General features: G+C 37.8%; 1 protein-coding gene across 3 annotated transcripts in view; it reads right to left on the bottom strand.

The window, feature by feature from the left end:
• Positions 1-11,393, bottom strand: part of SNX16 (sorting nexin 16) — a 39,151-nt gene extending 27,758 nt beyond the window's left edge. The window contains exons 1-4 of one of the 3 annotated variants that reach the window (XM_055318223.1): positions 11,230-11,393; positions 10,709-10,869; positions 8,971-9,445; positions 1,933-2,019 (exon numbers count right to left, since the gene is read on the bottom strand). In XM_055318223.1, the coding sequence (XP_055174198.1) occupies positions 1,933-2,019; positions 8,971-9,345 (462 nt within the window). In that variant the 5' untranslated portion in view covers positions 9,346-9,445; positions 10,709-10,869; positions 11,230-11,393. The remainder of the gene's footprint in view (positions 1-1,932; positions 2,020-8,970; positions 9,446-10,708; positions 10,870-11,229) is intronic. The other 2 variants (XM_055318225.1, XM_055318222.1) reach the window with 2 other exon arrangements.
• Positions 11,394-12,096: the final 703 nt, after the last annotated feature.

Here is a 12,096-nt window from a genome sequence, read left to right as displayed (position 1 = left end):
ATGGGAGAGAACAGGACCAGTAAAGTTTCCTCTACTAAACACCTGTAAAAATTAGGGAGTAATTTCTCATCTAAGGTCATCTTAGCTTCTCAGAAACATCATAAACCACTTGTTTTTTTTTTTTTTTTTTTTTGAGAAATGCTCTGGTTTCTAAAATACCACTACCCTTACCTGCCTCAATTGATTTCCCTCTAGCTCTGTGGACACATTTCAGCTCTTTCTCTATTACATTCTTAGTGCAATTTACTCAATCAATTCTCTAGTGGAAATTCAGGTTGGTTCTAATTTTTAACTATTAAAAACAGATTAAAACACAGAAAATGAAAATTAATGAATTAAACACAGTGAACAGTATCCTTGGAGCTAAATATTGTCTCTGTCCATCATTTCTTATATTGGATAAATCCCAGAAATGTGATTATTTTGTCAAAATTATACACAACTTTAGGAAGGTGTGTCCCCTAGGAAGATTCATATTTCCAACAATGGGTAATACCACTTAAATAAATACCACTTAAATGTCTGTTAACTTGATGAGAAAAATTGTTTATTTTCTTTTGAGTACTCATGATATCAAATGTTTTCCAAATTTATTGGCCATTTATATATCTTCTGTGGTTGCCTTGTTCACATCATTTATAATATTTTCTACTTTGGGGTTTACTCTGTAATTTAGTTTTAAGAGTTTTTATATATTGAGGGTTTTTATTATTATTATTATTCTGTTTCATATATGCAGAAAACAGAATTCTAGATAGCCCCATGATCTTTGTCCCTAGTGTTGCTTCCGTGATTTTGTTACATTACATAATAAAACAGATTATGAAGATGTAATTACGGTTACTTTTCAATTGGCCTTAAGATAGGGAGATTATCTGGGTGAACCTAATCTTATCATGAGCTTTCTTTTTGGCTGGTGGAAGAAGAGAAAAGTCAGAGAAATTCAAAGCACAAAAAGGACTTGACCTGCTATAACTGACTTTGAAGGTGGAGGGGCCATGTGCAAAGACTGGACCGTACTCTATAAACTAAGAACAATCTCTGGCTGACAACCAGCAAGGAAATGAAGACTTTCGTCTTACAACTACAAGAAATTAAACTCTGCCAACAACCTGAATGAGCCCGAAAGCCAATACTTTCTTAGAGCCTCTGGAGAAGAGCCCAGTTTAGTCAACAGCTTGATTTTGACCTTGTCTGACCTTACATGGCACACCTAGCTGAGTCCACCTAAATCATGATAATAAACAGGTACATTTTAGGTCATAGAGTTTGTAGTAATTTGTTAAACAACAATAGAAAACTAACACAAGATGTTAGAATTTTTTTTTTTGTTCATTCTTTTATATGATTTAGGGGATCTTTATATATCTTTTTCTTTATTATTATTATTTTTAAAAGATATTTTTTTGAGAGATAGTAAAAGCTAGAGAGAGATCAGAGGGAGATTGAGAAGCAGACTTGCTGCTGAGAGGAGAGCCTGATGGGGGGCTCAATCCCAGGACCCTGAGATCATGGCCTGAGCAGAAGGCAGACACCTAACGGACTGAACCACCCAGGTGTCCCCCGCTTTTTTTTCCCTGACAATTTTATTTGAGAGAGAGTGAAGGTGAGAGAGATCACAGCGGGAGAGGGAGAAATATAGATCTTTTTCAAATTCATGATTATATAATCATTTGTATTTCTGTTAGTAATTTTAAGGTTTTCACATTTTTATACTAAAAATAATTTTTTTATTTCCAAAAAAGGAAGTTATGTATAGAGATGGTCCTTTAGGCTATTAAAATGAAATAATTAATTTTCTTAGGAACTAGCAAAATTTGACTTCACTCAACTAACAAGGAGGAAAACCCACAGATATTTAACAGTAGAACTGTCAGGAATAGATAATAATTCAAAACCAGAAATCTATTTTAGATTTACTGAAGTACTTACTTTATCATTAAGTCTAGAGAAATCAGTGTATCTTCTGAAAACTACCCAGCTTTCTTCTGGAGTTTTCTTTACTAGTATTTTATATACCTATGTAGGGAGAGAGAGAGAGAGGGCAAGAGAGAGAGAGATAGAGGGAGGTGAAAAAAAAAGTATATAAAGATATTTAAAACTCAAAGCAAACCAAATATTTTTAAAATTTTTACTTGACAACCCAGGTCATAACAATTAGTATGTAAAAAATATCAGAAATCATTTGGATCAGCAAATATACAAATAATCAATGTAGGCACCAAAAGCAAGATTTATTTAAGAAACATGCCTGACAAATTAAAGACAAAATGCTTTTTTGGCACACACTATTAATAAATGAACTCATCAGTTCCAAAATATATTTTATGCTAAAATATTAAAAAATTGATGACTCAACCATGCTTGAAAAAGCTGTGAAAAATTGCCACTCTTGTCCTACACAATCAATTTAATTTCTAAATTCAATAAGTATTATACAGAGTTTTCAAATAAATTGGATGTTGTTTTAATCTTTAAGGATGAAATGCAGCTAAAAATATTCATATTAGATAAAAGTTTACACTTCTATAATTATGCACAATTACCTAAGGCTTTAAATAAAAAAACTTGGTTGAAGCATGTCAGTATTTTAAAAAGCATATAATAAGACAACTAGATTTCATTTTTCAAAAGTATAATTTTAGAGTTTATTATGAGGAAGTACTATTTATAACAGAGAGTCAGAGAAATATCTCCTGGTAGTTTTGGTACAGTATTTTAGGCTAAACTAAAAACACAGCACAGACGAAATACTCAGTAACTATTTGTTGAACAGGTGAAGCTCTCTTAAAAATGAGTAACTTTTTTTTCTTGAAGATAGCTGCAATCTAGCCACACGTGGCTACTGAACACTGGAAATGTGACAAGTCCCAACTGACAAGTGCTGTGAATGTAAAATACATACCACATTTCAAAGACTTAGAATGAAAAAAAAAAAAAGATGTATAACACTTCATTAAAATGGTTTTGAATTAAATAAAATATATTATTAAATATAATTTCATCTGCTTCCTTCACTTTTTAAAACATAGCTACTAGGAAATTTTAAATTAAAAAATATGACTCACTTCTGTGGCTCACCTAGTCTTACTGGACGCTGTAGAGAAGACTCATTATTTAAGGACTAGATTATTCTTACCATATGATGTTTCTCCCTTACTTCTCTTTCAGCTTTTAAGGGGGAGAATCAGTAGAGGTTAAGGATGAATCCTTTAGCTTTGAAGTAAAAATAAATCATTTATCTTTGTAACATATAAAGATGAGGAAGATTATTTGGATACCTTTTAAAGTCTGCAGAAAGTCCCTAAGATACTTGCAAAGAGAATACTAATGAAACATTCTTTTTAGGAGTTCCTAATTGGAACAAACTTCAAAACTTTTGAGTATGAATAACTGATACAATGATAAAAGCCAACTTCATATAATAATAAGGTTTATCTACATATAACCCATATTTGATTTTATTTTCCTATTTTAAAAAATGAATCCTCCCAAGTTTTTCTCCACAGTGGCCCCTGAGCAATCCTACTTCTCTAGGAAAGATAAAGTACAGATTTTTGTGTTTTATCTTCTCTAGAGAGCTTTCCTATGCTTCTACTTGTATAAGTAGTGCCTTCAATGAAAACTTTAAAGACACTACTGATTATTCCCTCTCCTATGTTCTAACAGCAGCTATGGTTTCTGCACTTTACTGGAACCTCAGTATACACTACTTTGTGCTATCTTTTTTATATAGTCCTTATTTTAGAACTTTTCAGTAAACTTTGAGAACATCTTTGATTTCTCTTTATCCCACATCTCAAGGTTCTACCTTCAAAATATATCCAGAATCTGATCACTTCTTAAGACTTCTTCCACCATCCTGTCCACGCCACTATCATGTCTTCTGTAGATTACTGCAAGAACCTAATACCTCCTGTTTCCATTCTTCCTCCACAAAATCTAGTCTTAACTCAGTAGCCAGATGAGCCCTTAAACATTAAGTCAGATCACATGACAGATCATCTTTTAAAACCTTTTCAAAGATTCCCATCTTGCGCAGAGTAAAATCTAATGGCCTTACAATGGCCTCCATGCTTTACTTGACCTGTGGGTCACACTCCTCATCTTTACCTGTTATTTCAGTTCCTACATCTCTCCCCATGGCTTCTTCTGTCAGCCACAAGGGCCTCTGTAGTTGTCTCACTTGTCAGGAAGGTGAGATATTCTCATAGCTACCTCTTAGCCCTAACGTCTTTTCTGTGAGACCATGACTGACAATGTTATTTACGTTGCAACTCCAATTGTGGAGAAAATATTCCCCTTCACTCTTTTATTTCTCTTTATAGCAGTTAGCACCATATAACATATCAACATTTTAAGGAGTTTATTTATCATTCATTCATTCATTCGAGTAGCTGTACCACTATTACTTGGAAGAGTGCATGACAAAACAGGTACCCTCAAAATGAATTAATGAATAAATGAATAGAAATCATTTCATACCTGTTATTTACTTCTTCCTCTACAGTGTTTTTAAAGACTTTATGTATCGCTGCCTTAAATTTGCCTATGAATTTGTATTTTCACACACATCACTTCAGTGAATACTCATCTTGCATAAGTTAGGTCAATGTAAGAAAATGTGCCACCAGTTTATTATAATTTTCAAAAAGTCAGGTCCAGGGCAGCCCTGGTGGCTCAGCGGTTTAGCACTGCCTCAGCCCAGGGTGTGATCCTGGAGACCTGGGATCGAGTCCCATGTCAGGCTCCCTGCATGGAGCCTGCTTCTCCATCTGCCTGCGTCTCTCCATCGCTTGCGTCTCTCTCTCTCTGTCTCTCATGAAAAAATAAGTAAAATCTTAAAAAAAAAAGTTTAAAAAAAATTAAGGTTCATGCAAATTTCCCATCACATCATCAGTCTTATGATAATTTGACTCTAAAGACTGTCTCTCTTCATAAATTATTTCAATATTGACATAATGCAAAAATCCTCAAATTGCATTCAACAATATATTACAAGGATCATCCACCATAATCAAGTGAGATTTACGGTTCAGCAATGGTTCAAGAATGGTTCAACATCTGCAAATCAGCAAATCAATCAACATGATATACTACATCAACAACACAAAGGATAAAAGTCATATGGTCACTTCAATAGATGCAGAAAAAGCTATATGATAAAATTCAAGATCTATTCATGATAAAAATTCTCAACAAAATAGATTTAAAAAAAATACCTCAATATAATAAAGGCCATATCTGAAAAACCCACCTAACATTATACTCAATGGTGAAAAGCTGAGAGATTTTCTTCTAAGATCAGGAACAAGACAAGAATATCTACTCCTGTCACTTTAATTCAACATAGTACTGGAAGTCCTAGCCACAGCAATTGGACAAGAAAAAGAAACAAAAGGCATCCATAATGGTAAGGAAGAAGCTAAACTGTCACTATACGGAGATGACATGATATAGTATGCAGAAAACCTTAAAGATTCCACCAAAATTACTACTAGAAGTAATAGATGAATCCTGTAAAGTGGCAGGATACAATATTAATATACAGAAACTGGTTGTGGTTGTTTTTTTTTTTGGTTGTGTTTTTATGCACTAGTAATAAAGTAGTAGAAAGAGAAATTAAGAAAACAATTCTATTTATAATTGTGCCAACAGAATAAAATAACTGGGAATAAACTTAACAAGGAAGTAAAAGGCTTGTACTTTGAAAACTATAAAACACTGATGAAAGAAATTGAACACAAATAAATGGAAAGATATGATCACAGATTAGAAGAACAGTGTTAAAACGTCCTTACTACCCAAAGAAATCTAGAGATTCAATGCAATCCCTTTCAAAAATACCAGTAACATTTTCCAAAGAACTAAACCAAATATAAAATTTGTTTGGAACCACAAAAGACCCTGTATGGCTAAAGCACTTTTGAGAAAGAACAAAGCTGGAGGTATCACAATTCCAGATTTCAACATATACTACAAAGCTGTACTAATCAAAACAAATGGTACTGGCACAAAAATAGACACATAAATCAATGGAACAGAGTAGAGAGCTGAGAAATAAACCCGTGCTTATATAGTCAATTAATCTATGACAAAGGAGGCAAGAACATACCATGGGAAAAAGATCTCTTCAATAAATGGTGCTGGGAAAACTGGACAGCAATATTTAAAAGAATGAAACTGGATCACTTTCTAACACCTTACACAAAAATTAACTCAAAATGGATTAAAGACCTAAATGTGAGACCTGAAACCATAAAACACACACACACACACAATAATTTTTCTGATATTAGCCTTAGCAATTTTTCTAGATATGTCTCCTGAGGCTAGGGAAATAAAAGCTAAAATAAACTACTGGGACTACATAAAAATAAAAAGTTTTTGCAAAGCAAAGGAAATCATCAAACTAAAAGGCAACCTACTGAATGTGAGAAGATATTTGCAAATGATCTGATAAGAGATTAATAACCAAAATATATAAAGAACTTACATAGCTCCACACCAAGAAAACCCACAAACTAAAAATGGGCAGAAGACCTGAGTAGACATTTTTCCAAAGACATACAGATGGCAAATGGACACATGAGAAGATGTTTAACATCACTAACCAGAATGAAATGAAAACCAGAATGAGATATCACCTTATATCTGTCAGAGTGGCTAAAATAAAAAAGGTAAGAAATAAGTGTTACTAAAGATATAGAAAAAAAGGAACCCCTATACACTGTGAGTGGGAATGTAAATTGGTACAGCCACTGTGGAAAACAGTACGGAATTTCTTAAAAAAATAAAAATAGAATTATCATATGATTCATTCTACTACTGGGTATTTACCCAAAGAAAATAAAAACAGTAATTTAAAAAGATATTTGCACCCGTAGGTCTACTGAAGCATTATTTACAATAGCCAAGATAAGGAACCAGCCTAAGTGTCCACCGATAGACGAATGGATAAAGAAGATCCACTTAGGAATATTGCAGTCACAAAAAATGGATTAGATCTTGCCATTTGCAACAACATGGATGAACCCAGAGGGTGTTATGCTAAGTGAAATAAGGCAGACTGAGAAAGACAAATAGCATATGATTTTACTTATACGAGGAATCTAAAAAACAAATAAGATAAACAAAAAGCAGAATCTGATCTGTAAGTACTGAGAACAAGCTGGCAGCTATTAGAGAAAAGGGGGTAGAAGAAAGTACAAAATGTGTGAAGGAGAGTGGGAGATACAGGTCTCCGGTTATGGATGAATAAGTCATGGGAAAAAAAGATACAGCATAGGGAAAATAGTCAATGATACTGCAGTAGTATTATGTGGTGACAAAGGGTAGCTACACTTATGGTGAGCATGGCATAAAGTATGGAGAATTAAAATCACTATGTTGTAATCTGAAACAAATACTGTGTCAACTACACTCAGATAAAAAGCTTTTTAAAAATTAAACATTTCCCTAACAACAGCAACAAAAAATGATCTCAAAAACTTTTTTCCAGAGGTCCTTCTATACTATTACAGGCTTTCAGCATGAAATGTTGAAGTAAATATAAAAAGTTTACATCAAGAAAACCCAAGAGGAAGAACTATTTCAATTATAAGTGTATTTAGCAAGGTCTCTGGATACACAAATACACATTAATATCTAAGACCAAAATATATAAATTAACAATGAACAAACAGAAAACAGAACAAGATGTCAAGAACATCAAACAACATATCATATGGAGGGAAGAAAAAAGTATTTTGACCCTTGTCTCACAGGTTGGACAAAAAATCAATTCCAGATAGTTTACAGATCTAAATGTGAAAGGTCCAACAATGAAGGTTGTAGAAGAAAATACAGGTGGGCGTAGGCAAATTTTAAAAAGTGCTAACCACAAGAGAAAAAAACTGGACTATATTAAAACTATGAACTTAGATAAATAAATAAGATAAATAAATCTAATGCATTAAGAAAGTGAAAAGGCAAGCTACAGAGACAAAACAGTTACAATGTATGCTCTGACAAAGAACTTTGGTCCAAAATGCATAGAAAACTATAAATCAATGTGGAAAAAAACTTTCTCCAAAGAAAAATGAATAAAGGTCCTGAACAGACCTTTCACAAAAGAGAATGTCCAATGGCCGAATAAGTCTTCAATTTAATTACTCATTAAAAATGCAAAATAAGACCACATATGTGATATTACTCTACCCATCAGAATAGCTAAAGTAAAAATGATGAAAAAATACCACATGTTGGGAAGGTGTGGAGTAACTGCAACTCTCATATTCTGCTTATAGGAGTATGAACTAGTACAACCACTCAGGCACATTGTTTATCAGTAGCTTTTAAAGCTAGGCATATGATCTAGCGATTTCACTCCTAGGCAGATCCCAAACAGGAATGGGTTAACGTGTTTAATAAGTGATAAGTACTAAAAGGCTCATAGCAGTAGCATTTGTAAGAGCCCCCAACTGGAAATTATCTGAATGCTCTTCAACAGTACAATGGATAAACTGTAGTATACTCACATAAAGGAATACTATCAGTAATAAAAATGAGCTACCAACAATTACAAGATGAAGGATGGATCTTACAAACACAATACTGAAGAGACCACACCCCAAAGAGTACATACTCTGTAATTCCACTCACATAAAGCAGAAAAATAGGCAAAATTAATGTAGGCTATCAGGAAAGTGGGTATTCATTGACAGAGAGCATGGAGAGGGGTTGCTTTTCGGATGCTAGTAATACTCTGTTTCTTGATCTGTGAGTGCTAGGCTCACAGATGTGCCTGGTTTGTGAAAATTCATTCAAGTAAAAGTTTACTATAGCACGACGGTACTTAGAGGTGTAAAAACGACTCGAATTTTATGTTCAAGAAATTATAAGCACAGGTAACGATTTAATCCAGGTAGAGCACACAGAGTTAGTCCATTTTTCACTTTCTACTGATGTCCAGTAACAATCAATACTCACAGTAAACTTAGCTCTTTCTTCCATCACTTCATAACCCAGGATAGTAGGTGTAGAAGGTCTATCTTCCACATACACTGTGTCAGGATTTTGCTCTTCGCTTTCTCTTGGTCTGGTGGTATACTCAATGGAAGAGTCTGCACCTGTGAATTTAGTCCTAATGAGGGGGCTGCTACAGACAGACGAAGCACTATCCGTTTGATCAGGTGCACTTGTCTGTTTAAAATTACCCATATTTGAGTCCTCTAACTGGCCTTTGGAAGAGTTTGAGCTTGTTGAGATGCTCCCAAAAGAAGAACTTCTTTGGTTTCTGCTGGTCGTAAAACTGGAAGCAGAGTTCCCTATGGGCATAGGAACTGGGACATAGGGAGTTGCCATCTTCTTTTAGCCTTTGCAACAGACCCGCACGCTGCTGAGTCCAAACACTTAGAGAACAACTAATATGAAATCCATTATTTTCTTCTTAGGAATTCACTATCTAAAAAGGAGAAGAACATATTGAGAGGTTAGTCTTTAATTTGGAGCATTACCAAACCAAACCAAAACACCTCAGAATGTTCACATCCATTTCTTTTGATTCTGTGACACTCCATGACTTCATGTGGAATGAAAACACACCCCAAACTTCTTCATTTAATCCCAAGATATCATTTGCAAGGTAAAGAGAGCAGAACTACTCCACACTCTTTTTCTTGACCTTCACATTACACGTTCATCTTTTCAAATCTCCACTTTATTGCCTTGTGATAGATTTCTGCAACGTTCATTTTAGCCTGATCTCACCTACACAAAAGAGTCAGAAACAGGAAGAGTGGTAAAGACCTTTCTGAAGCTGCATTGTCTGCTTATGGTCCTGACAGTTCCCACATACAGTAAGAAGAGGGAAGGAGGGAAGAATAGAAAGGGAGGGGAATTATTCCCATTTCCTTTTAATTTAATTAGTGAGATTCTAAAGAATTAGAGTACTAACAGTTCACATTTCCTTTTAAATTGATTAGTGAGACTCTAAAGAATTACCTAGAGTTCTAACAGTGAACCACAGGGAAGTAACAACTGCTCTTAAGGTAACAGTCTACTAAACCTAGAATCAAACGTATTTGAAAAAAAAAAAAACAAAAAACAAAACCAACTTGGTCAAATTCAATTAATCAGATCAGACCCAGTGAACCTTAAACTTACATCCAACAGGACGAAACAGTTGAAAAGTTAAAATGTTCTTCATAGTTTCCAGGTCATCAGTAATCCTGCTATGCCAGAAACTGAGGGTAACTTAACAAACCTTGATGACTCATGCCCAGTAATCTGTTGTCTAAAAGGACTAATCTGTCTCGGAATAATCTCATAATTGTGCAACATAGGAAAAGGTTTACCACTCAGTTGTTAAGTAACAGATGAAGACACTGTAATGACTACAGACGTGTGAAACGACACATGAAACAAGGGGTCCGGCTCACTTAGTGACATCTAGGCGATTCTAGGGCTGAGAGGTCAGAAGGGAGCTGCTACTACCGGGACTTGCAAAGACGCTGAAGCAGGATGGTTTTTTTTTTTTTAACCCAGCACGTGGCTCTGGGCAACCTTCCTCATTATCACAGATTCAAGAAACTTGAAGCGCTGATTCACTGCTCCTCGATTCTGCTGGATGCCCCCCCCCCCCACAAAAAAAGAAGTAAATAAAAGGTCTGAGACTTTAGCCTCTTCGCGGCCTGCGGGACGGCCGTGCCCCTTGCCACCCAACTACCTGAGGCCGCAGGGCCGGGAAGAGAGGACGCGGATCAACACAGTGAGTGGCGTGCAAAGAAGTGAGCGCTCCCCAAACTTCGCGGAAACGTGTCGGCTTCACTGACAGCGTCCTCGCTTTTGCCTCAAGGTGGAGATGCCCCGAGGACCTGCATCCCAGTCCTACGTGGAGAGCCTCGGGCAGGTGAGGCGGCCCCAAGCCTCAGCGACGCGGTAGAAACCGAGGCGCAGCCCGACCCCGGGACGGCCCGGTGGGTGTCAGGGCGGGCCACGGGTCCTCGGCCCCCGGAGGTGAAGGGGACCCCCTGCTCCCGGCCCCACCTCACCCCCGGGACGGTCGCATCTCCGCCGCCCGTGCGAGGCCGGCGCCTCCCACACGCTCGGCGGGGTCTGCGGCGGCCTCGGAGGCTCCCGCGGGGCCCCTCGACCCTCCGAGGGAGGCCGCCCGCCGCCCGCCAGCCCCGCGGGCGCAGGTGTCACTCGCAGGAGCGCCCGGGGCAGCGGCCGCCGCCTCGTCCCTACCTCAGCCCACTCGGCGATCCCGTTCGAGCGCACTTCTCGGGGACGGTTGAAGTGGACCCTCCGCATCAGCAGTTCTCCGTCTCCACCCACCGGGGGCCAAGAAGCCTCACGTGACCTTCCGCCCGAAAGCGGCCGCTCCCAGCCTCCCGCCGCCCGGCCCCGGATCCCGGAGAGGTGGAGGGTGGGGCCACGCCGCGCCGCCCCTCCCGGAAGTGACGTCACGCCAAGCCGCTTTCCCCCCCCCGCCCCACCCCCCCGCCATGACACCTCCCACCACACACCCACCCACTCCCCGCCCCGCGACGCTGTCCGGAGTTGTGCGGCCCCGGCTGTTTGGCAGCTGGGTTGGGCCTAGTTATGTGGTAAGAATTCTACCTTCTCCGCCCTAGCTTTATTTTTATAAACTAACTTTGAGAAATGGAGGTCAAGACGCCCAGTTTGCCGCACAGGTGATCAGTGGATTACAGCTCGGAGGAGGGACTATAGCCGGCATTGGTCCGGGCGCCTGCTTTGCATCATGGGACTTGTAGTCTTCACTGGCTCGGGCTGCTTCTAATAGGTTATAGATTGTTTTCTAGAATAACTGGCGCCTTAAGGGATGACAGTCGATTCAGAGAGTGGGAAGATAGAACACTGCCCTTAAGCTCATTCGCCTTATCGTTGGCAGATAATTGAAGTTGTTGAGTGTTGTTTTTTTTTTTTTAAATACAATTCAGGGTGCAGTTTTATCCCATATGATACAATAGTAGGCGTGTTAGACTTGCACACCTGAAGACCTGTAAAGTTATCGGGAAACTTGTTTTTTTTGATAGCCAAATACCAAAATTTAGACCAGTTTACAGGGTTGTTCATCATTAGAATTGTGCA

This window comes from Nyctereutes procyonoides, unplaced genomic scaffold (genome assembly GCF_905146905.1).
Source record: "Nyctereutes procyonoides isolate TBG_1078 unplaced genomic scaffold, NYPRO_anot_genome, whole genome shotgun sequence".
Classification (NCBI taxonomy): Eukaryota; Metazoa; Chordata; class Mammalia; order Carnivora; family Canidae; genus Nyctereutes; species Nyctereutes procyonoides.
Note: the sequence above shows the minus strand (reverse complement) of the source record. Positions and strands in the feature narration are given on the sequence as shown.